At 41.4% G+C, this 26,026-nt stretch overlaps 1 protein-coding gene and 1 pseudogene across 1 annotated transcript in view; one reads left to right on the top strand and one right to left on the bottom strand.

The window, feature by feature from the left end:
• LTBP1 (latent transforming growth factor beta binding protein 1) overlaps positions 1-26,026 on the top strand; it is a 333,365-nt gene that overhangs the window by 34,306 nt on the left and 273,033 nt on the right. Inside the window, 1 exon segment of the mRNA XM_037528248.2 lies at positions 3,498-3,804. Within this exon segment, the coding sequence (XP_037384145.1) occupies positions 3,498-3,804 (307 nt within the window).
• LOC119259640 (putative PDZ domain-containing protein PDZK1P1) lies at positions 23,736-24,794 on the bottom strand (annotated as a pseudogene).

The raw sequence follows: 26,026 nt of genomic DNA, 5'->3' as shown, positions 1-26,026 counted from the left end.
CCAGCAGCTCCACTCCTAGATCTCTACCTGAGGAATACAAAATCACTTATTTGAAGGGATTTGTGCACTCCTATGTTCATTGCAGCTCTATATATAAGGTCCACAAATTAAGAAGAATCTGAATGCTCATTGTCAGAGCACTGGATTAAGATGTGGTACATGTACACAGTGGAATATTACTCAGCTATAAAAAAGATGAACTCTTGCCATTTGGGACAACATAGATGGAATTGCAGGGAATTATGCTCAGTGAAATAAGTCAGAAGGAGAAAGACAAATCCTGTATGATTTTTCTCATGTGGAATATAGTGAGAAAGAAAAAGAGAACTGACAATATTAAACCAAAACAAATCCTAGAAATAGGACTGTAGAATTGAGAGGGAGAGAGGATGGGAATGGGAGCAAAAGAGGGAGGGGGCCCAATGCCCTAAGGTAACAAGCGTGGGCTTGGAGACCCTCAGCCTTCCAGGAACACAGCTCCTGGGGATTAAGCAGTTGAAGGCACATTATTAGACACAAAACTTTCAACTTCTTAATAAAGTTAAGATATTCTGCACACAGCCTTTAACTTCCCTTTAATTTGTACTGTGCTCCAGCTGTGACTCTGCTTGGTTAAGTTGTCACTTCAGAGGAGATGAAATGGCACATGGGGTGGGAAAGGGTGGAGAAAAAAACCTGTGCTGCTTGACAGTCTGACTTGGGAGGGAGAAAACAAGGAAAGCACAACCCCCCTGAAGAATTTTACACAGATTTTCATAGCCATCAAACCATACGAGTTATTAAATGTGCTGGTGCTTGATTCAGCTGTCTAGAATATTCAGTTATGTGGAGTTATTAATTATCCTATAAGACTGGATGGAAAAACTACTATTGGGTTATTATAACCAATAAAGCTTTCTTTTTTTCTGCTTAGGGATTTTGGAGGAAGCTGACCCAGGGACGCTTGCTCAGAAAGTGCAGTTTTTATTTGGGTTGGGTGCAGCAGCAGACAGAGTGGAGTAGACTGAACCGGATGACCTCATGCTCTGTTTCTTGTGATCTGATATCACTTAGTGTTATTGAATAACTTCAAAGGGCAGCTGGGCATTTCTGTGAAGACCCACACAGCAAAGCAATTTCTCACCTGCTGTCTCTGCTCACAGAAGACACAGTTACACTCAACATTTCTCCTGGGACACATGCGGTAGACATGCTGCAACTTGTTGGGCGAGAAAGGCCAGGCTCAGAGTCCCGCTGTTGGCCCTGTGCGGGCTGGGACGAGGTTTAAATATAACCAAGAGTCACTTTTTTAGAATTAAAAGCAATACAGGCTAAGCTTCAGGCCATGAGGTACTTCCTAAAAAGGCAACCGCTGACCTTTTAGAGACCATTAGGATCAGATGTAAAACTAGAGTAGGAGTTAAATGTGGAAGAAACCTGAGGATATTTTCTGTTTGATGCAAAGATGGAGAATTTGTCTGTTTCATGTGATGAAAGAGTGTTTTCAGAAGCTCAGCGTGTGGTGGCCAGGATGGACTATGGTTTTGTGGGCTGTCCTGCTCTTCCAGGTCTTGATGTCAGCTTTCTGCAAGCCTGATATTTGTGTCCTGAGTTCATCGTTGTCCCAGTGCCAATTTCTGCCACATTTGACAGATCTCAGCCTGATCCTCACTCCATCCCCTTGTGATAAAGGAGCAGGTGTTAACTATATTCTATTCTCAATTGCTTGTTGAAAAATATACAGATAAGTACAAAAAGAATACAATAGCAAACACCTATGTACCTATCATCCACAGTTAATACAGGCCTGCATATCATATTTGCTACCCATTATTCTTTTTTGTAAGGGAAAGCACCCAGTGACGTGACGTAGGCTTCTACAGTTTTCTGTAATATTTTGGTAGATTTTGGTTAAGTTGTTTGTGGCAGGATTTGCCGTAGGTACTGTTGACCATCACAAGGAAATGCATTTGTATTTCTAGTTGACTAAGAGTTTTTGTTAATTGTCATGAGTTAATGATTAATCGTATTAGACATAAATTTTGACATAAATTAGACAAATTATTAGACATAAATTTTGACATTGACATAAATTTTCTTCTAATTTTTCAATAAATCCATTGTTAGATTATTTTTTTTAATGTTAAAGTCATCCTTACATTTTTGGACTTAATTATACTGTTTTTTATGTTCTTGAAACCCTACTGTATTTGATTTACTAATATTTTATTTAGATATTTTTGTATCTATATCCTTAGCTGTTATTGCTTCTCTTTTGTGAAAACAAAAATGCCTGATTTTGATATTTAAGTTTCATTATCCTATTATAAAAGGAGGTTCATTCTGGGGCCTCTACTGAATGTCCCGAGTCTGGTGGGTCAGGACTGGGCACTGGCAGTCTTGGCAGATGGTCTGATTCTGAGTGTGTAGTCTGGTGCCGGGGAAGCCTCCAGGGCCACCATTGCAGCTCTCCATGTGTGCAGGTCCCTTCTCTCCAGCGTCCTCTGCAGATTCTAGCTGCTCAGCTCCTGTATCAGCTCAGGAGACCATCACGCTGCTGCCCTGGGGTCCTCCTTAGGGTTAGGGTTAGAGGGTTAATTCCCTGTATTAATTGGACAAATAAAGAAGGGGCTGAAGGAATTTTTTCCCTGGCTTAATATTAACCTACTAAAATCTAGGTCGGTGGATTCTAAATCCCCTTAGGACCTTGCTTATGATAAATCCACTTACATACCCATGCCCCCTAGCCATGCTGACTTTAAACTCTGCTTTGCCACAAGTCTGTGATTCAAGGCTGTGATCCTAGCAAATAGGAGAGGAGGTGCCTCTCGACTGCCTTTCACTGTAAGATTAAGGGGGTTCCTGGCACGCTGGCTTTCTGTACAAACCAGCAGGTGCTGTTAGGTGTCTGTTCAAGCCCTGGCTGTCTCTCCTATGAAAAAAGTGGGTTGGATCAAATTTATGGAAGTCTGTCCAAGGTCTGATAGTTTATGTGTGGTAAAGTCTGCAGGAGAGTGCTCTTTAGGGTTTGCGCTAGGGTGTGGACTTTTCATTTTTTTTTTTTTTGCTAAGTGTTGTTTTCATACCTACAATTTAAACTTAAGCCTGAGAACATGATTAAAAAAAAAAAACAAAACATACTTTCAAGTTTTTCCTGTGTTTCCGATGCACTTCTGAGAGGCAGCTATAGTAAAGTGGTCAATAATTGTGACCTTTGCAAATTTCATAACGCTTTGTCTATTTCTTCATCCATGAAATGGGCAAAATAAAATATTACTTGAAATGGTTGCTGGGTTTAAATGGGTTGACATATTAGATGAGCGCCCAGCACATAGGAAGTCGTGACGAAATATTTGCTAGTGATTATCTCCTGATGAGGACAGCCATCACCACTGTCATGTCTTGAAACAAGGTTTTATTTTATGGGGAATGTCTTGATGCTGCTGTTAAACCACAGCAAGAATTAGTGAAATCTATGATGCTCTTTTTCAAAGTTGTGTCTTCTGCTGTCTCTGCAGCGAGCTGTGTCCCTCCCTGCCAGAATGGAGGGTTGTGTCTCCGGCCTCAACTCTGCGTGTGTAAACCAGGGACCAAGGGCAAAGCCTGCGAGACAACGACTGCCCAGGACACCCCATCAGCAGTGCTTGGAGGGCAGAGTCCCGGGCAGAGTCCCGGGGCTGCTTCTTGGGTTCCCCCTGAGCAAGCTGGAAAGCACACGTCCTCTAAGAAAGCAGACACACTACCAAGAATCAGTCCTGTGGCCCAGATGACCTTGACCCTCAAGCCCAAGCCTCCAGGAGGACTCTCTCAGAAGATGCATTCACAGTAAGTGTTTGGAGCTTGCTTCCAGCTCAGGAGCATCTAAATTTCTCTCTTTCACGCATTGCTTGAAATCTCTTTTCTTGCATAACTTTTTGAAATCGCTTAGATAATGTTTTTCTTTCTTTAAGATTTCACATGTTATGCTTTCCCATCAAGTCTCTTAAAAATATTTGATATGTGTGTTTAGCTCTGCAGGTAAGACTTACCATTAGCATAAACTGGAGTGATGAGGATTATAGGGATTAAGGTTGGAAGGGAGTCATGAAGATTGTTTGTGGTAGAGTTGTGAGTTTTTTTGGTGAGTTTTTCTGGGGGTGGGGTTGTGTGCCGAGGTGCCATAGAGTTTTGAAAATAATAATTTAAAAAATAGTACGATTTTAAAAGATGCATGGAGAAGGTAGGAACTCAGCTTGCACAGAGAAGGTCATTTCAAGGAAATACAGTCTTTGGAAAGAGAATTTCTCAAACTCATAACAGGTCCAGTGTATTTTCTGTTAAGATGGTGTCTATCTCCCAGTTGCCCTGCTAGTCCATTTTTGGTGAATTAGTTTGCATTGTATTTATGGGAATTTTTTTTTCTTAGCCTTAGTAAATAAGCGATATTCTGGACAAAAGAACTGAATGAGGATGTGGCCCCTGTCTTCCTCTGAGAACACAAGGTCCTTACCCAAATGGTTTCCCATTTAATTAACTACTTTACATGGATAACAAAATACAGAATTTACTGCAACTATCACTTGTCGTTTGTCTAGGAATGTAAAATACAGGAAATTATCAACTTTAAAATGGACTTGACCCAGTAGTTCAATTGTAAGTCACTTGTTTGGAATTTCTTAGGTTTCTCCCTGTGCCCCCTCACAGAAAGCTTCCACATGGTGATTAGTACCCAGTCATCTCATAGATGTTATTTAATCTGTTAGTATAAATGAAATTATCCTAATTTATACTTCCTCTTTCAATAGGCCACCTACTGTCCCTAGTAAGCAGGTCTGTATACCTTTCTAATTCCCTCCTCAGTCTTTTATTTTCCTCCATTTCTTCTTGTCTCTTTAGTTCTGCCTTGCTAAATAGATTTGGGGCTAGTTTGAAATCTAACCACTGTTCTGGAATTTCAGTTGGAAAACACATCAGTTGACCTTTGACAAGAAGAAATGGTTGTTCTAACTGAATCTTAGTAATGGCGTCCTGGATGCCAGGTTCTGTTTTATATGTGGTGTGTTTACTATTAATTTACAATGTACAGTGATCCTACCAGGTAGGTTATTAGGCATTTACCCCATTTTGCAGATGAAAAACTCCAGGCAGGGCCTCCCCTGGTGGCACAGGCGGTTGAGCGCTGCCCTGTGAAGCTGTCTGCAGCCTCTGCACTGTGGGTTCCATCCCCGCCAGCTGGTGAGGGTCCCACATGGCGAAACAGACCTCTCTGCCGCCTGTTGCTCCCCTCAGCAGTGTATTTCGTCAGTCTGCCTGTTCTGTTCCCCGCTCTGACTCTGGTGAATCCTCTCACCCTCCCGCGCATCTGGCCTGTACCCTGGTTCTTGTATAAAATAAATAAATAAATTTTTAAAAAAGAAAAACCCGAGGCATACAGTGGTTAGGTAACCAAAGGTTGAATGGTTCATAGTGACAGTGTTGAGTTAAATCAAGGCAGTCTGGATCCACCCTTCATGCCTCAAAGTAGAGGGTGGCAGACTTTTATGTAAAGAACCCAAGGAAGTTGCAAATCATTTCAGCTTTTGAGAGATCTGGTTTTGGTTGCAACCCCTAAATCATAGGCAATGTTGTAAACTCTTGTCAACTCAATTAAAAGAAATCAAGTGGGAAACTCATTCATAGCTTGTGGGTCATAGATGCACAGGCTGTGGCCAGCTTTGGCCCGTGAGCTGCAGTTTGCTGACCCCTCCTCTGAAAGAACGCATGCTTTTTGTGCCAGAAACGAATGTGCAGTGTGTCCTTGAAAGACATAAAGCTTTGATTATATCACAGCCAGACATCTCTCTTCCAGCATTGTTCTGCATTGTAAAAAAAAAAAACAAAACAAAAACAAAGACTAATTCTGTGTTGAACTATGCCTTGCTCTCAAGAGTCAGATTACTGTGCATCGTGATTATTTTTTCTAGCTTTATTACTTACATAAACTGTGAAGTAATTTGTAAGCGACCTCATTCATCTTAATATCACCATCCACTATTCGATTTGCACTCTTTATGATGTGTATATACGGATGGTTATTAAGAACCATATGTCATGTCAATAAAGGAGCAACCTCTCTCTCTCTCTCTCTCTCTCTCTCTCTCTCTCTCTCTCTCTCTCTTTTTGGTAGCAGCAGTGGAAGGGACACCAGAATGTTGTGAGTCAAAAAGGAGGCTAATGTTTCAGCCCTGACTGGGCTTTGGGAAAATAAGTCATCAGGTAATTTGCCTCAGAGACTTCATCTACTGAATGAGGAGGCTTTTTATGGAGCATTGTTACAGGATATTTGTATGGGTGTGCCTGCTGCTGGTGCAGGGTGAGGAGAGGAGCTGGCCTCAGATGTTATCAATTCTGGTATTTCCTTAATAAAATTTTATAGGTTGCCCTGTTATCTGGGCACTCAGGGAGTATTAAGGTATACAAGATTCCAGTCTGCCTTTTAGGAGATTTTGAAGTGATCCATGAGCTACAACTTGAGAGAAATGGTAAGGTAGGGGTGCCTTTAGCCCATCTATGAATTTAGGTCATGGCAGGATCACCTGAAATCTACTTTTTTTTTTTTTAACCAGGAAGATGTTCTTTATTTTTTTTTATAATTTTAATAGACATGTTTATATTAATATTAAGTTTGTAGGCTACAATTTATACATTGATTATAGTCCAAATCCAACCTGTTGAAATCTAACATTTTTTTTTAAATAATAAATTTTATTTTTATATTCCCCATACAATTGCAACCCCCCCAATCGAACTGACAAGGAGCCACATAGGATGGGGTATTTGGACTACATTAGTGAAATTTGACTTTTTTTAAAAAAAGATTTAACTTATTTATGTGTACAAGAAGTGGGGTATAGGCCAGAGGTGCGGGGTCAGAGGATTCACCAAGACTGAGTGGGGAGCAGAACAAGCAGATCTACTGAAATACACTGCTGAGGGGAGCAGTGGGCGAGTAAGAAGAGGTCTGCTGCACCATGTGGGTAGCTCCCTGGCCATGGATTGAACTCGTCTTGCAGTGGCTGGGATAGCTTGATAGTGCTGAGATTTTAATCCCTGTGCCACCAGGGATCTTCCAGATTTGACAGTTCTTAAGTTATCTTTTTTTAAAAATTGAGTACTTAGTGTTTCAGGATTTTCTTTTGTCTTCATACAGCAAAGGAAGGATTGATTAAGCCTTCTTAAAATGCTCGTAGGCCTAATGATACCTAGAATAACAAGACGTTTTGTTCCCCAAAGCAGAGAGAGCAGGGGGAAAGCCTCAATGTCTTTTTAGTATTTTTGTCTTGAAAATGACACTTCTTCATTTCTGCTTATTTTATTCATTAGAACTGAGTCAACGGGAGTAGAATTCAGCTGCACAGCTTGCAGAGAGAAATATCAAAGAGTTTATGGATGTCTTTAAAAATGATCACATATAGCATATGATTTATTTGAAACTTGATATAAATGAAGACTGGTGGGATAAAAGGTTGTAAAGGTTGGTTAAAATCAAGTTAAATATAAGCATTTGAATGAAAACAGTTCCCAAAACATAGAACAAGCTAGGAAATAAACCATGGATGGAGGCTGAGGAAATATATTTACCAATCACATAATTGGGTCTGTCCTGATCCCAACAAGCATACTGTAAATTAAAGAAAAAAAATGACCATGATGATTGATAAGACAGTCATGAAAATGTTGGCATTGCTTGGAAATTGAATGATACAAAGAATTATTACTGATTGGGGGGCTGTAAGGGTGGCATAGTAGTTAGTAAGGAGTAGACTCATGTAAAAGTATTTACAGGTGAAATTTTATGATGTCAGAGATTTGATTACAGTTCTTCATATATATTTGAAGTTCTCTTAACGAAGAATAACAAATTAAAAAGTATGCATTTTTTTTCGGTCTTGTAAGATTAATCTGGCTGTTGTATCTAAAATGGATTAGAACTCATGCCAGTTGGAGGATGCGGTGTAAAAGGTGAGGTGGTGGTGGGAACATAGAGGATTTGAACTTGGGAGAAAACCTGGGCACCTAATTGAATGTGAGAGGCAAAGGGAAAGAGGAAGCAAGTGTGGTCCAGAATTGGGCCTGTGGGGAAAGGCAGTGTGTGTGTGTGTGTGTGTGTGTGTGTGTGTGTGTGTGTGTGTGTGTGTGTGTGTGTGTGTGTCTTTCTGGTCTACTCTCAGTGAAGGTTGCTTTAGTAATACATGAGTCTCCAAGGGTGCTGCAGGTGACCTTGGTGCTCAATGAATGGACAGGCTCCCACAGAGATTTGCATCTGAATAGCCAGGATAATCTCCTGTTCGCCTCTGGAGACTAAAAAGTGGGGACCACGGACATGAACAATACATGGCATGGTCAGGTGTTGGTTTGGGAAGATTCTGACCAGGGCATCCTTGCAGTGGGCATTGCCATAGTTGGCAATTTCATTCTTGCTTTTCATTGATGCTTATTTACAGTATTCCTTTTTCTAGTTTTCTTGGCCACTTCATGCATCATCCATGAGCTTGAGGAGAGACCAACTCTTGCCTCATCTTCTTGTGCATAAATTTTGGCAGTCATTTTTCTGATTCTTTGAACTTTTACTTCACTTTACAATCCTGGATTCCTTAGAAAGTCCATATTAAATCTGTAAGTCATTCTCATGATGGCATCCTAGGGATGTTGTTTAGTTTGAGCATTGAAGAATTGCCTCTGTCTGGTTGCAGCTGCACCCCAGTGCCTGTCTTTAGTCTTATATTCAGAGGTGTTCATGCACAGAGCTGTGACCAGAGGCTCCAGAGTGGAGCAACATTCAGTGCATCAGCTTCCCAGAGCTTTAGCATCACCTGCTGGTGTCATCATTCACACCTCTGTTGAGATTCCCCGTCATTGGTTTTCCACCTCAGTGCTGCTCAACACCCTGTCTGTCCTTGTGGGGAACGGCTGCTCACAGTGGGTGTCACAGGCTCTGACCAGGAACCATCACATGGGAGCCCCAGGGGTATCCTCGGCTGCTTGTGTCTCTTGGTTGTTCAGAGAATGTTGGTATGAGCGACCTCTGCTTTGGCAAGTGGGTGCTGTTATCTGGGCTGTTCAAGGAAGAAGCACTTTAGCAGGGCACAGAGTGCCCAGTGTCCCCTCTGGGAGCCTGAGAAGGAAGCCTGGTGTTACTCAGGACACGGATGTCAAATCCTTCTCGAGAGCTCATGTGCATCCAGTCTTCCTCCCTGGTGAAGGCTGTTTTTATCATCTTATGGTGTCTTGATGTTGCAAAGGGTGGTGGTTAGTTTCTCTGGAAAAATCAGTTTTGTTCTGCTCTAGCGGCTGAGTGGACTATGTTTATTTAATAGTATTGACTGTCCCTTTTCTGTCATCTTCCCAGGGATGTGGTGAGAGAGGCAAAGCAGAGTAGGAAATGTTCTTTTGAAGACAGGAATAATTCAAATGCATTCTACATTTAGCAAGTGAAAGTACAGTATGCCAGATATTTTCTAAACATAGGGGAAAGCCTTTAAAACCCACATTCAGATGGTGGGTTCCACTTTAAAGGTCCTTGGGAAATGAAAACTGCACATTGACTGCGGGGTGCCTGCTAGGAAGCTGTGCTGAGTGATGGCTGTGCTGTCCTTTATCTCTGCCCAGTTCTGGCTTCCTGTCACTGTGGTGGTGAGTCTTAATAAACCTGTGTCCTGTGACATCTACGAGGATGGGGGACCACACATGTTCCTTGAAGTATTCTGCCCTCCGAATTTTACAGCACTGATAACTAAACATAAGCTTATTTCTTTGATTTGGACTTTTCATACTTCCCTTAAAGGATAAAAATTTATTATAAACCTATCAACAGGTTTTTGTAGCTCTAATTATTGATGTGGGATCTTGTCTGAATTTATCAAAGAAGCCAAGGAAATGGTCAGTACTCAAATAGACAATTTCCCCTGAGGATCTCTCAGTCTACAGGGGAGACCTTGCTCAGTGTCACCCCCCAGACCTCACTGTACTGACCTTCCCCCAGGTGTATGTGCTTCCCTGTACTGACCACCAACACTCATTAGTCTTTCATGTCTTCACGCAGGTACACAGAAGGGCTGCACTAAATACTGGCTTAATACACTTTTTTTTTTTCTTTTTGCTGGGAGAATAAAGTAGTAAGAATGTCTAAGTACCTGTACAGGGATTCTTCCATGAATGTCTCATCTTGTAGAAGTTACCTTTTTCTAAAGCTCTGAGCATTTTGCACAGTACTTTGCATTTCTTACCATATTTAATTTGGTCACCAAGTTTAAGAGATGAAGGTATTTATTCCTACTTTATGATGTAGAAAAAAGCAAAACATTAGAAAGTTGAAGAAAAGGACCCAAATGTTAGATTTTTTAAAAATATTTTATATATATATTTTATTTATACAATAGCTGGGGTACAGGTCAGAGGTGCAGGAGGGTGAGAGAATTCACCAGAGACAGGGCAGGGAGCAGAACAGGCAGACGGAGCAAAGAAACTGCTGAGGGGAGCAGCGGCGAGGCAGGAGAGGTCTGCCGTGCCATGTGGGAATCGAACCCACGCTGCAGAGGCTGAGGGCAGCTTCACAACACTGCTCAACCCACTGTGCCACCAGGGAGGCCCCCGAATGTTAGGATTTTAATGTTCATTTCATGACACCCGAAGAAGGGGTGAGAATTAAATCTTGAGTTAGTGACTGCTTTTATCATTTTAGGCATGTCTATTTTACATTAATAAATCGACATTAAAATGAAATTTCACACAGAAAAATACACGAATCCAAAGTGTGCACAACCTGGCGATTGTCCTACATGAGCACCCTCCCTGTCAGGGAGCAGAGCACCACCAGCCCCACAGAGCCCCCTGTTCTCCGTCCTCCCCTCCGCCCCACTAAAGGAGCTGCTGTCCTGATTTCTGACCCCAGAGATCAATTCTGCCTGTTTTTGAACTGTATATAAATGAATCATCCAGTGTGTATCTTTTCACTCAGTGTATTATGTCTGAGATCCACCTGTGCAGTTGTGTGTGACTGATGTTATTAATTTACAGTTCCAGAGATTATTCCATCATCTGAATATACACAACTTAATATTTATTGTTATCTTGATGGAGACATGGAATTTTTTCAGTTCTTGCTTCTTAAGACCTCTCCTATCGTGCCCGCTGCTCCCCTCAGCAGTGTATTTCTGTCGTCTGCCTGTTCTGCTCTCAGCTCTGCCTCTCGTGAATCCTCTCACCCTCCCGCACCTCTGGCCTGTACCCCCTCTCTTGTATAAAAAAATAAATAAATCATAAAAAAAAAGAGTAATGCAGTGTAGGCCTTTTTATATGGGATTTCCAGATGACGACCTTTTGAACTCATCAGAAAACCAAGCCCACATGGACATAGCCATGTGAAGGTTAGAAAAGGACTTCATAATCCATCCTGTCGAGGTTCATTTGGTGGCATTTTTTTGGTCAGGGCTATTTTGTTGGAGATAAACATGCACCCAGGGGAATGGGGTACAACAGTATTTGAGGAACTGTAGGCAAGAAATGTTTTTCTCCTGAGAGGGTGGGAAGAAGAGTAGGGCAGTAGAGACAGGAGAAGAGTTGGGGGGGGGTTCCTGTGTGTTGTGTTATCTGCACCCTGCTGGACAAGGTTTACGTTCTGATCAAAGGTACACAGGGCTTGGGTAAAAACTTGAAGTTTGCAACAAGGGTGGCCAAGGGCTAGCTAGAGTTTGCGCCTCTATTTTTAAATTGAGCTAATATTGATCGACGGCATTGTTTGTATCTTGGAAGTATAGGATTCTCCACTTCAGGTGATGTCACCTTAGCTCTCTCACCACCAGAGTTCCCATTGTGCTCCCTCCCACTTTGTGTTCACCCTACTTCTCAGTGTAACTGCTGGAAATCAGGATGGTGTTCAGGTGTGAGGTAATAATAATAGCAGCTAACATCTACTGAGCATTTATTATTCTGTACCAAACACTGTTCTAATTACTTTGCTAGTGATGGCTTATTAAATCCTCTCAAAAGAATACTACTGTTCTCATTTTACATCATGAGGAAATTCAGACAAAATAATTTGTCTCTGTTCACTTAACCAGTACATGCAGAGTTGGGATTCATGTTTGGCCAGGCTGTAGGGTCAGCCTTGATATATTGCCTCTTTGCATGATGCTTCTCTTTCTTCTGCCTCCCCTGACAGTCTACAGCACACTTACAATGATGTTAGACTCTTAAAAACCCAGGATAATTTCCCCATCTCGAGAAGGGCTGATTAGCAGCCTGAATTCCCTCTGAAACTTTGATTTCCCTTGGCCATATAACTTAACATAGTCACAGATTCTGGGGACTAAGATGTGGACATCTTGGGGGAGTTTTATTCTGGCTACCATCGTACCTTCCTAAGGACGCAACTTGTCCTCACAGTCTCACTTCCTGCTCATGAGTGAGTTGTAGTCACAGGCAGAGTAAATAATCATCATATAACCTTCAGTTAATGGCAGGACTAGCCCTTAGGACTCTTGCAAAAGTTAGGTTTAAACATTTCAATTTGATTTAAGGCCTAAATGTGTCCCTACTGTCTCTGAAATCTTGGGGCCAGCACACTTGGGCAATTGTGAGGAGTGTAAGAGGGGAAACTAAGACATTAGGAGATAAGGGATGTTCAGTCACCAGGAGGAGCCCTGGCTCCCCTTACACTGTGAGGCTCACAGAAGGAGGGATTGAGAGGTCCCCACCATTCATAAATAGGGACCTTGGACATACAGCGGCCCCACTGACTAGACAGTGGCCCATGGGCTCTGATGGCATCTGTCTTGGGGAAGGTAGGAAGGGGGTACAGATGTGGACAGGAGTGGGAGGGGGCTAGGAATGTCCCCCAATAATTAGACTGTGATCCTGGAGCCTGATAGTGTTTTCCTTTATGATTATCTCTGTGTTGACATCATTTGTGCTCTGAAAGTTGAACCAATGAGTTGTCATAGGACTTGCTGCAAACTGACAATGGAACACACGTTCCACCCACAGGCAGTGGGAGGAGAGCACAGCTTGGCTGACACAGGGGACCCACGAGCTTCAGGCCTGGCCTGCATGGCTGACGCCAACATGAGAATGATTTTTGGAATCTTCCTTGGGGTGTTGTGTGCAGATTCAAGTAGGGCTTGCTCTTCCCATTTGGATATGTCTGACATTTTACATACTGTCCTGAATCCCTCCAAGGCGCCTCTGAGGCACCTCCTCCCTTGTTTTCCTTGGCTTAAGAGTTTGTTTGAGCAGAGTGTAGGCTAAATTTTTATAGCCGTTTTCTTTCCAGAATTTCCTGGGAGAAGAATCGAGAACCTCTAAAATGTGAGTCCTGTGTTGGGGGAGGTGACATTGCCCCTCAAATTATCCAGAATATGTACAAGTACAAATTAAAAAACTAAGTTAAAACACTGGTAAATATATTCAGTTTTTTTTTTTCACTGAGCTTGAGATCAAGTATATTTCTTACACATTTATCTGTTCCTCAAAGGTATTAGGGATGACTTAGCAGAAATAGTTGGTTTTATGAAGAAAGTACTTGAAAGTGAAAAGAATGTAATTTAAATACCTTGGAGAAGAGAACCCCCAGATTTACTAATCCAGGAAAAAATGTCTTTCATTGTTCAGGAGTGGCTATTTTTAGACAAGAGGTTTACATGAGTGTGCAGAGTAGCAAGAGAAACCAGAATTACAGGTGGGTGGAATTCAACAGTGGATTGGAGAATGTTCTTTTGCCTCTTGTTGGAGTTAAGTGGACTTTCTATGAGTTAAGTGGACTTTCTATGAGACTCTGACTGTCCTCTTCATCCCAAGTGTTTAGGACGTGAGATATGAGAGGATTAAGTTCAAGGTCATGTCTCCAACTAGGGGATCTTTACAAAATGTCTCATCTTTCCCTGTCCTGCAGAGGAACCTTCACTGCTACTTGGCATCTGAAGATAAGGATCAGCTCTCTGCTCCAGGGGGATCATACTCCCTGGTCCACTCTACACCATCTCCCCTGATTGTCACCAGGCACAGGTGACAACCTGTCACCTCATCACAGGCAGCTCCTTGACCCTGCCCAGCTCCTTCCTGACCGTTTCTGTGTCTGCAGCCCCACCCACATGCACATACTCCTCTTGCCATTTGGCACCTGTTCTTTTGATCTCAGTTTCCTCAGAGCAGCATCTCCTGAACCTCCTTTACTCTCTGAGTGGTGTCTTAGCCCCTCATTCCCCACCCCTGCCCTTCATCATGTCCATGTTGATTTATGTGACTTGCACCACTCAGCACAGTGACTACTTGGTGAGAGTAATAAGTGATGTTATATGACTGCTCTCAATCTAAAAGTCTGACAAAGTAGGAATGCAGCTGTTAACCCAGCTTATACGCTGCCTCGGTTTCCCCAAGTAATGACAAGAAACCAGTGCAAGGAGTCACTGATCGTAGGTTCAAGTTTGCTCTGTCATCTCATGACCTGACATTGCCAGGATGGTAGTGCAGCCCTGGCACCCACATTTCTGTGGCAACTGTAGGTAATGAGGGGATCCCCTTCCTGCATATCTCTGTCAAGGGTTTTCATTTACTAGACTCCATTTTATTTTGTGGTTGTACCTTCTTGAACTTGCAGTACAAGTTTTCTTGTTTCTTGCACTCCCTGGGATGCCTCTGATTAACAAAATGCATATTAACAATAAAAAAAGTGGCAGCAGAGTCCAGGAGCCACTCTCTTGGCAAATTAATAAAGGTTATTAATTTAATTATTATTTTTGAAAAATAAAATTAACAAAAACAATAAACATATCCAGTTTATGAACTTGAACTTCCTAGTACTCTTAAGTTACTCTTAAGTATTTAATTAAATATTGATTGATTTGAGCCTTGACACAAGATTGGCTCCACTCTCATAGAGAGCAAACAGGGACTTTTCAGGCAAACTTTACCTATTTTTCACTCAGAGTTCATTTTATTCCTGAGTGATGTGATTTATGGACTTAGTCTCATCAAAGCACAGAAGAGATATTTATCAATATCAGTGTCTCTGAAAAGATTTAATCCTGAGTACTTGTCCCTTCTGGCATTTATTTGAGCCTAATGGAAAATAGAACAAGAATGTATTAGGTTCAGTTTTTAATCTTCCAATTTTTCAACACAGACCATAATGTTTTATTACCTAAAGGGTGAATGCCTTGCCCAGAGTCCACAGGAAGTGTGCAGAAGGGATCCGACTGGAACCTGACCGCTTATTCCATGACTCCTAGTCAACTTTCAGGTGCCGTTGTCTGACTCCTTTTACCAAAAGAATGAAAAAAAATTCTCACAATATTTTTAGGGAAAATATTTTGAAGTTTTTTTACAATAAAAATAGAGGTTAGTGGAGTGACACTATTATTTTATGCATTGTTCAATAGACCATTGTCTTTTGAGAAAAAGTTTATTTTCAAGAGAGTTACTTAACCAAAGCATTGTCTTACGAAGAAAATGTGACAGCTTTCTTAGAGTTAGTTACCAATATTAAACTACTCCCAAGTCTATAAAAGTAAGCTGGACTGTCTGCCTCAGATACAGAATTTATTTTGAAAGATTCTTCTTTGACATAGGCACTGCCTTCACTGCTTTCGAAGAGCTGCCTGCCTTTGTGTGCCTGAAGTTGGTGTTTTGCCAAGTGCTGGTATTTGGAGATTTGATGGACAGAATCTAAAGTGAGACATCATTCTTCCTTAATTTGTTCAAAGCCTCTTTATGTAGCAGCTAATCCTTCCTAATTATATTTCCAGGAAGGATGTTCTTAACTCAAACAGGAAGATGACATAGACATTTTGAGAAGATTAGGATGCACTTTACTCTGAGAAAAGAAATCTGAAAGGAAACACTCTTCATTTCCCATCTCTTACTCTCTGGACATAAACAACCATTTTCCCTCCCAGGCCTTTGTGAAACTCTTTTCTCTCTCTCTGTTCCTCTTCCACCCCTGTGCTCCTATTTATCCACTGGCATTTAACTAATCTATTTTGAAAGGGGGAAAATTCACTTAAAACCCTTTTCCATGGATGAGGCATGTATTTCACTTTAATTACCTTAATGTCTTGACAGGTGACCTGTCTCTGAGTTCTAGCTGTAGAATTTCCTGTGCATTTTAGAAACACTTTAGGTAAAGTTGAGATACTTTGCAGTCTGTTTCATTAATGTCTTTGTTGCTGGGTTGCTTTGTATTAATTTAAGGTAGTGATTTTTACGTGAAAGTGCATGAGGTAGTGACTTGTATTTATTAGATTATTTCAGACCCTTAACATTTTGAACAGAGGTGGTCACTGTCAAATAAGACTTATAAATCGCATAAACAATAGTTGGTAAAGTCTTAGTGGTTTTGATGTTCCTCTGTAGTATGATTTTATCACACTGCTCACAGATTAATTTCAATTTGTTTTTCTTAGATTTCATTTGGTAAGATTGCACACTCTTCACATTTATTAGCCCTTTGTGTATTTGTGTGAATAATCTATTAACATTGTCTGTCCCCTTTATACTTATTTTATTTGTAGGAACCTTTTGGTTTCATATTAGTGATCCATTTGCTAAACTTTTCAAAAACTCTCAAGCTAAGGCACTCCTGTGCAAAGAATGCTATTAGTACTTATTTAATATTTTATCCCCAAATTGAAAAGAAACTTCTCCAATTGGAATATTTAGAAAATTCTCACTTGCCCATGAACACAAGAATATAATCTATTACTCATTGAATAAATTATTTCATAATTCTTCTTCTGTCCTATGAAAGGCTTGTTGATTGATGCAGACCTAAGTCTTTATGCAATCTGAACCATCTGTAACTTTCCACGCCTACATACCTCGGTGCGTTTCTCACTGGTTGCCTTATTTTAGGTCACCATAATGAAGATGAAATCAGAGTCTCCTCACCACCACATATTTCCCACTTAACTATAGTTGTTTCATTCAGTCTGTCCACAGATATTCATCATGTAACACATGCTAGGTACTGTTCTGGACACGCCAGTTGGAGGCACCAGGTTAACAGGCATGAAAAATCAATAATCATGGGCCTCCCGGGTGGCACAGCGGTTGAGCGCTGGGTTGCGAAGCTGCCCGCAGCCTCTGCAGCGCCGGTTCGATCCCCAGCTGCTCCCTGGCCACCGGAGGAGGGTCCCGCATGGTGCGCAGACCTCTCCTGCCGCCCGCTGCTCCCCTCAGCAGTGTACTTCGGTCCTTCTGCCTGCTCTGCTCCCCGCTCTGGCTCTGGTGAATTCTCTCACCCTCCCGCGCTTCTGACTGTACCCAGTGCTTGTATAAAAAAAAAAAAAAGAACTAACAGGATAGAAGCTGAAGCATTTCTTGTTCCCTAGGCCAGATGGGAGATAGATCGTTCAGGAGGATTGAAGAGCAATAAGAAATGCAATCAGGTGGATAGGTTCAGTCTGGAAGTCCCGACAGTTGCTGGGAGGGTCTTTGGGACTGTGAGAAACTGGGAACCGCCTCTGCGGACTATGGGAAGGACTCTGGCGCCTTGGTGGTGGATGTGGTGTGCTGATGTGCACCTGAAGATGCCAGTCCTCTTCTCAGTAATATGCGGTGTTGCAAACCAATGTTACCTCATTTGAAAAAGAAATACTAAAAGAAAAAATAAAAGTCTATGATGAAATGTGGGACTTGCCTGGAGACGCCAGGAAGGGTGCTGTGGAGTGTGAGGGAAAGTGCAGGTACCACATACAGTGCAGCTCACATACCCAGAGAGCTGCCGGAAGGAGCCACCCACCCCTCACAGTAACTTCTGGAGAGGAAATCGAATCTTCTTTAAAACAAAAGGGATTCAGAGTCCCAGGGAAGAACATAATTCTTGGGGACCCAGGCCAGGGAATTCTGGCCTGGGAATGTTTCCCTGTCTGTCTAGATATGTTAAGTGGAATGACACATCCTCTCATGCTCTTGGGATTGGGGAGGTTGGGGCTATCTTTGGGTGTTTCCTTTTCCTTACTGCTCTCTCACCCTGGATTCAAGTTCTCCAACTCAGAAGTGAAGCCAGGTTCTCTCAACTCTGTGTTGATGTAACTGACACCCTTCAAAATATATTTGTGACAATTCATCTTGTTCTGTGGGAAATTCAAGGCCTCTGTTTCTTTTTCAAATGTTTGTTGGTCTCTGGTTTTGTCTTGACTGTTGTTGACTCTACAGCTTTACCATAATCATTTCAAGTCATCTCTGCTTTGCAGCATAAATCCCTGCACACCGCCTCTGTGGTTTTCATGCTGTAACTCACCCTTATTCCTCCTCACTGGTGCCTGAAATCCTGCATCTGCCATGATGAGCTAGAAATGAGCCCTGAATAGTCAGTGTTTCTCTCTCTCTCTCTCTCTCTCTCACACACACACACACACATATACACACACACCTTTACCTCCATGTTACTAGGCTCAAAATACTTTTTTATGTGGGCTGTGCTATCTAATTTCTAGTTGTATCCTCATTAGTTAAATTTTTTTATTACATCATTTAAAATAACAGCCTGAAACAGCAATTTTATTATTAGTTTGTAGTGTTGAAAATAAATAATGCAGTTTTGCTTACTCATGTTTGCTGTTTACTTTAGCTGTTGAGGTGTAAAGTTACTTGGAAATTTTTATGATTTGCTTTGTGAAGTTAACAGTTTAGTAACATGATAGTCATGGCACTATTGTCCTTTACAGAGTCAGAAATACTTCCCATACCCAATGAGGACCTACTGTTCTGCTTTGAAAAGATTTATGCATCATCGTTATGCTCAAAGTAATTTAGGGTGTTCATTTAAAAAAACGAGCATTTGTTCAAGCTCTGTTAGGAAGTGTTTGACAAGAAACTAAATGTTTTGGGACTGTCAGTCTCACCTTTATTACGTTCTGCCAGTTATTGTGCTAGCAGCTAAAATAAATACTCTTTAATTTCAGCAATATTCTTTCCTCCCTTTCTATTATTTCTAGAATGAGTAGTTAATTCTCTTTGTTTTAGTGAGGTGCTGTATTTTATAGGACAAGGCATTTGTCATGCTGTATCCCCTTTACTGGCATTAAATAGAACCTTCGACCTGTTCCTTCGAAGTCCAGTTCCGGGGTTAACACGCCAGAAGTCGATTAATTAAACGGCCAGCTTGCTCTGTTTCTTCGCCAGCACCCCTCTGGCTCGCAGACGTTGCTCAGGAGGCTCCACTAGGCCCAGCTGGGCTTTCAGACTCACCCCCTTCAACGGTGGGCCTGGGAGGGAGAGGGAGAGACACGCTGGCCCGGGCAGAGGCAGGAGCGACCATCGAGCACGAGCTTCTAGCCCCGCCGAGGGTCTGCAGAGAAGGGCGAGCCGGCCACAGACCCGAGGGGCGCGGGTTCCCGGGAACCCCGAGTCTGAGCGCTGAGCGGCGGCAGCTGGACGGGCGTCCTGGAAAACGGGCCGCATGACGGGGCCATCTGTCTTGAAAGGGATTCTTTTTCCTTGGCTGCTTTGCGGTAGTTCCCAGGCAGCTGGAAGAAGGTCAGCAAGGCCCGGGGCTGCTGTGCGCGCGGACAGGCGCTGCAGGCAGAGCCTCGGGAGTCCAGGGGCTGCAGAGCCTCCCAGGAGGGGGTGATGAGGCTGCTGCCGCGAGGCCCCCCGCATCCACCCGGCCCAACTTTGGGGCGATGTGGGCGAGGACCCTGGCGCCTTCTCCCCTGACCCCGGCTGGTGGCGCCCCAGGACCCCTCTCAGCTGGTGGTGTTCCCTAAATTCAACGGGTTTCCTCCAGCCAGGGGGTGATGGTGCCGACACACACGTGCCCAGAGGTAGAAGGAGGTTAGACTTAAAAAGTACATTGTATTCTAAATTCCTGCTATGAGTGAGACCATCCTGTGTTTTTCTTTCTGGCTTATTTCGCTGAGCATGATCCCTTCCAGCTCCATCCATGTTGCTGCAAATTGCATGAGTTTAATAAGGGACCAGGAAAAAACCTAATTCTAATAAAGTAAAAATCAAAATCAACAAGCAGCTATAAACCAGAGACACACTGAGGGGGTGGGGTGGACTAGTATCAAAACAGGGGGGGTGGGAATTGTATGGGGACTATAACCAAGATGAAAACGCATGCATTGTGCCAAAATGAAAAATGATGTAAAAAATGTATACAATAATATAAAAAATATTAAAGTACAGTGTAGTGTAAGGAAAAAGACTAAAAGAGTTTTACTTCTCAGATTTCTTACGACACATTAAAATGAAAAAGAATAAGTGGAAAGAGTTTATCAAGAACCTATGGAAATGCTTGCTGGTATTAACATGTTTAAGAGATTTAGAAGTTTAAGAGTTGACAGTTAATAGAGAAATCATGCTGAGACTTAAATTTTTGTAATACAGTGTGTATAAAGTGCAGTTAAAGTACGAATGTTTAGATTTTAATGTCTGCAAGGTTCAGAAAATGGCTTTAATATTCCGTATCATCTGGAATGATGACAGGCTGTGGAAGCATAGACAATGCTGGCACCTTTTCAAAGGAATTCTTGCCTGGTCTGGATACTGTAATAAACACAACCACGGTTTGGTCGATTTATTATACACACAACATGTATAGTATTTTGGGACTTTTTGTTTGTTATAACTGATGAGGTAAAGGGTCTGAAATAGCATTTGGTTAAAAATTGAGAGACCGAAATTCTCTATAAAAGTGACTGTGAGAACTGATAAATACATCAGATGCAAACATCCTAGCAGTTAATTTGTAAAGGGGTTTCAGTAGAAAAATGTGGACACAATTTGAATTTTTACGATTATGCCATTGGGCAGCAGGTGGCAAGCTTTGCTTTTCAATGAACTTGGTTTTCTTTTTAGACTACAGAATGCCAAAATTTGAAGAGGGTGGTTTGAATCTGCTGGAATATGTCATTTCTTGGCAGAGTGACTGTGAACCACCTCCTCTGCTCATGGTGCGTGATTGCCTTTCTTTGGAGGCTGAAGCCGAACCTTCAGTTTCTTTGCTGCAGATGGACAGGAATTAATTCATAGGAGCAATGCTTTGTCATGATTGTTAGCAACACGTTGCTAATGGAGAAAATAAATTGGAAACTTATGAAGTTAAGGTACTCCCTGTATGGTTAATGAGAGGTTTTGTAGAGTTTATTGGTTTGCTAAGTGCTTTCGATGTGTATTTTAAAAATTCATTTCTTACTGACTAGATACTTTGATTATGGAAATATGAAATAAATAAATGAAACACATGGAAAACTGGGGAAGAAAAAAAACATTTTGAGATCAGTATTGAAAACCACTTTCTTCCTGAAGCTTTATTGTGTTTATAGTTAGGATTTGCACTTCAGTTGTGGAAAAGAAACCAAGCTTCAATATAGGAGTGATGGTGAGATGGGTACTAAATTATACACTGTCCATACCTTCTCTAAAAAAGTACTTCTCCTTGGATTGTTAATTATATACATTAGGAAATTTGGCAGAACAGATGAAGGAGCATGTAAATCACTGTAAACTCTTAAGAGTGTACAAATACTCAACACCTGCTACGTCTTCAATTAATTTTCCTAGACTTTGTGTTGCAATTGGGTTCCCGTGGGCTGTGCTGTTTAATGCTCATAATTTTTAATGTATTCGCAAGTTTTTTTTGTATTCCAACTCTGCTCTTTTTAATTGCTAAAAATCATCATTTAGAAAAACATACATGATAGACTTTTAAATAAGTTGCATATTGTTAGTATTTTCCTGAGATAAGCTTTTCTTGCTCAAGGTGGCTCTTCATTTTGTGTATCTGCATCTTTCTGATGTTTACTATGGTATGACCTCACTTTCACTTAGTTCTTTGAACACACTAATTATATTCTTCATTAATGCCTTATACGGGTTTTGTCAGATATGATGTTCCTGGTTGCTGTTGAAATCATTTCTAAAATTTCTTGTTCAAACATGCTTTCATGGAGAAATGAGGTTGCACATTTTCTGGACTTTGAAACTTTGCTAATGTGAATTCTGTTTTACTGTATGATATTCTTCTGGGTTTTCTGTAGAGAATTTTATCATGTGTGATATTTTTTCTCCTTTACCTTCCATCTGTTGTTGTTGTCCCTTTTCTAGTTGTACCGATTGGGCCTCTAGTTCATCGTGAAACAGAAGTAGTATAAGTGGCCATGGTTCCTTATTTTAAAGGGAGTTTCACATCAAGTGCCACATTTGCTGTAGGTTTTTGGTAGGTTAGCCTTCATGGAGTAAAGGAGATTGCTGGTCTGTCTTGATTGCCGAGAGTATGTTACAGATGTTGAATTTGATCTTTTGATCTGTTGGTTTGATCACATGTTTCCTTTTATCTTTAATATTGGGAAGTACAGTAAAAGATTTGGTAATGTTGGAACAACCTTGGATTTATACAATAAACTTCATTTGGCCATGATGTCGTCTTTTCAGTCTTTCAGCACTTTAAGTTTGCATCTTTATTCGTGAGATAGGTATTATAATTTTGCTTTCTCATGGATTTGACATGATTTTGCTATTTAAGTTACCCTAGTTGAATGAGCTGGGTAGTAGTCTTCTTGGTCTTTTGCTTAGAAGATTTTGTATAATAGCAGATACTTGGTAGAACTTGCTCATCGAACTATTTGGATATTTTCCAGGGAGGGTGATTTAATTTTGTGTCATTTTGTAACTTTTTATTTGTATGAATGAAATTTTTATCTGTAATTTTTTGCTTCTTTTAGATTGATTTTATTCCCTTTTCTGTCCTCATTTCTTCTTCTCTCCCCACAAACTACTCAGATTATATATTCTATTTCTGTTCTGGTGATTAACCCTGATGCTTCCTGTAAATAAATATATATATTTAAATTAACAAAGGCAAAAAATAACTTGGCATTTTTATTCTCCCACCTAATAGCCCAAGAACTTAGTACATTTAAGCTTTGGTCACTCCAGAGTTCTGTGTTGGTTTTCAACATTTCAATAAAATAATATTAATCCTACAAATTAAACACTACATCATTGCTTCATATAGTTAATACTTTTTAGATCTTCCCACACATTTATCATTTTCTTGGCTTACCATTCCTGCTTAATTTTAGGCATTTCTCTGGTATGGTTTTTAAGTGCCCATTTCAGAAATTCCTTTGGTGAGGTCTTTGTCTTTATCTTACCCAGATTTTTTGGGTATTCAGTTGTAGTGTGACAGTTACTTTTTCTCTGTCTTGCTTGGAATTTATTGCGGTTCTAATGTGAGGATTCATGTTTTTCACTTTTGAAAAATTCTTGGTCACTTTTTTTTTGACTTTTGCCTGTCACCAGGTCTCTCCCTTTCACAAATGATTAGATGACTGCTATACCTTGTTTAACTCTTGTTTATTTATTGACATTGACATTGCTATTGCTATTTATTTTAGCAATTGCACTCTTAGAGAAACATACTTTTAATAGATTTATCTGTTCAGATGTTGTAAATAGCACCTCTCACATATGCAGATTTGTAAATCATATTTGGTGCTCAGGGATCCTATAGAAGAAAGACCCCTACACAGACAAATGTAGTTCAGTTGAAGTTTGAAAGCAAACACACGAGAAGAACCTGGCTCCTATATTAACTTTCCTAAATTGACCAGAAATAAGCCATCTGCAATAGCTACTCCCAAGACAAAGGACAGAAGGCAGTCACAGGATGAAAGGGTTTCCAGAGGAATTCTTTTCTAACAGAGACAGTGAGTGGCCAGCAGCTCATTCTTTGAGAAAGGATTCCTTTTAAATACCTAGAAACAGCCACCAGCCAAAGTCCATCCTTGTTCTCATCACATCTCTGTATCTTCAGATCTGGAAGAAGGAGAGGTTGTGCTGTGGGCTTGTATTGTTGTCACGTGTGAGTCAACTCTCACTCCACCATTGTTCCTTCTTTGGAATCAGGGCTGGCATCCAGGGGAACAGCCATGGAGAAAACAGTGGGAATTTTCTTAGGCTGTAAATAATCATAGACCTGTCTGCAGATGAAGTGTGGCATCCTTCATACTGCTCTGGTTCTGGCCACAATCTTCCCATAGGGCTCATCCAGCGTAGTCACCCCATGCACATAGATGCCGACGCCGAGATCCTCATCCACCAGCCCGGCCAGGTCAGTCGGGCAGTGCTTCTGTACCTCTTTGACGAATGATCCTGGCTGACCCAGATTCACATGTAAGTGAAAACCACAGCCATTCTGACCTTCAGTTAACCTCTAGAATTTAGGCTTTTGACCTTCTGCTTCCTCTGTAGCATCTGGACTTGAGACCTCTGGAGGAGCAGGAATCAGAGCTGGAGCCTCTTACACAGAGCTGTTACTGATTTTGATAGTATAGAAATGGAGAAATATGAGCCATTCTATGTAGGTTGTCTGTCCCTTTGTGTACCACCAATGGTGAAGTCTGATCTCCACCCTTTCTAATGATTTCCCCCACACCATCATGGCTGAGGATTCTACAGACTCCCCAAGGACAGTAATTGCCAGGTCGTTATTTGAGCCAGCCTCCTCTGCTGGATTTCTGGAGTCTATGTCCTTGATGATTTGACCCTTCTGTTTGACCTGCTGTCAGAGAGAAGCCATAGTCATCACTTCCCTTTTTAAGCTCCACAATCCAGGGCTGGTGGGGTAATAGCTCCAAACTAGCTTTTTCTCGCTCGAGTTTTATTTTCTGCTGACTGCAGTGCTTGTCATTTTCCGTTCCACCAGTGGGAATGTGATGGCTTCCTGATGTCTTCACCTTTTCAACCACTTCCTCATGGCTGGCATTTTCTACATTCTCTCCATTCACTGGAATAAAGTGATCCTCACCCAGGACTCCTGCCTTCACAGCCACACCTTGAATGTTATTTTTCATGTCAAAAAGGTTTAGTTGGTTCTTTCTTCAAATCTTCCTAATCTATATTAATAGTCTTTTATTGGAAATTAATCATAATTTCTACATCTTTATTTTTTTTTTTTGATTGTGAGTAAATGTTCACGTATTATTTTTTTAATCTCTAGATTTCCTTAGGACCTAGTTTTAAGGTATATTCCTGCAGAGGACATTTGTTTGTTTTCAGCAAGTTCCTGGGAGCAATCCCTTTCCAGGCTCACTTTTAACTAATTTTTGGAGTTGCTAATGTTTGGGTCATTCGGGTATTTTTCCAAGCCTGCACAAATGTGGGCTCTGTGCAGTTGGGAATTCTCACCGGAGATGATTTTTGTTAATGCTGTTTTTCAAGAGTTCAACTTGAGAGGCACACGTGCTGGGTTCACCTGCTGATAGAGCTGCTATTTGCTCTGAGGTGGCATCCCTGGTATGATGACCAGGTAAGTGCCAGGGCCCCATGCAGCACATTAAAAACCCATAATACAGGCCCCCAGAAACGGCAGATGCTCTCCCAGGTCAAATTCCTATTCCAGTGCCAATACATTTCCCTGGATCATGTTCTCTGCTTGTTTCTGGCCTCTGAACCTTTCTCCTACTTTCTTGCCAGCTCCACCATAGTTTGTGTTTTGTTCAACGATTTCGTTTTTTGATACGGGCAGTTTTTCTCTGGATATCTACCACTGTTTTGCCAAAAATAGTAACCTTAATTTGGACAGATTTTGTTCTTATAAGTTAGAAACTGAATATTTGGAGGATAAGCCATAATATCCTTAGTTTCGCAGAACTCATATTCCAGTTTAATAACCAGCCCCTGGGTCTTTGGAGACATTCAGGCATTTCCCCCCCACCCTTGTCTTGTACAGCACGTGGAGTCTTGTGAATGCCTTTTTGTGGGGGATCCTTTAACTCTGTGGCCAGTGAGCCTGGGTATCCGTGGGGATACTCAGGAGCAGCTTTTCCCTCGCTAACCCCATCACACCTGCTCTGGGCAGGTATCCCTCCATTTCTTGCCCTTTGTCTCTTGTCCTCTGGCTAACATGAAACCACATCTCCTTAAGAGTGCCTCTTGTTCAGCCGGCTGGGCTTCGCTGGCTCTCATCCTCATGTACTGTACAGCTCTGATTTGTGTCTTTGGAGGTTAAATTGGTCTTTGTGTGTTATAAACCCTTCCATTGAGGGTTTGATGAAAAAATACAAGTTCTGCTCATTGTTATACA

This window comes from Talpa occidentalis, unplaced genomic scaffold, assembly GCF_014898055.3.
Source record: "Talpa occidentalis isolate TD23 unplaced genomic scaffold, MPIMG_talOcc4v2.1 talOcc4.5, whole genome shotgun sequence".
In the NCBI taxonomy this organism is placed as follows: domain Eukaryota; kingdom Metazoa; phylum Chordata; class Mammalia; order Eulipotyphla; family Talpidae; genus Talpa; species Talpa occidentalis.
Note: the sequence above shows the minus strand (reverse complement) of the source record. Positions and strands in the feature narration are given on the sequence as shown.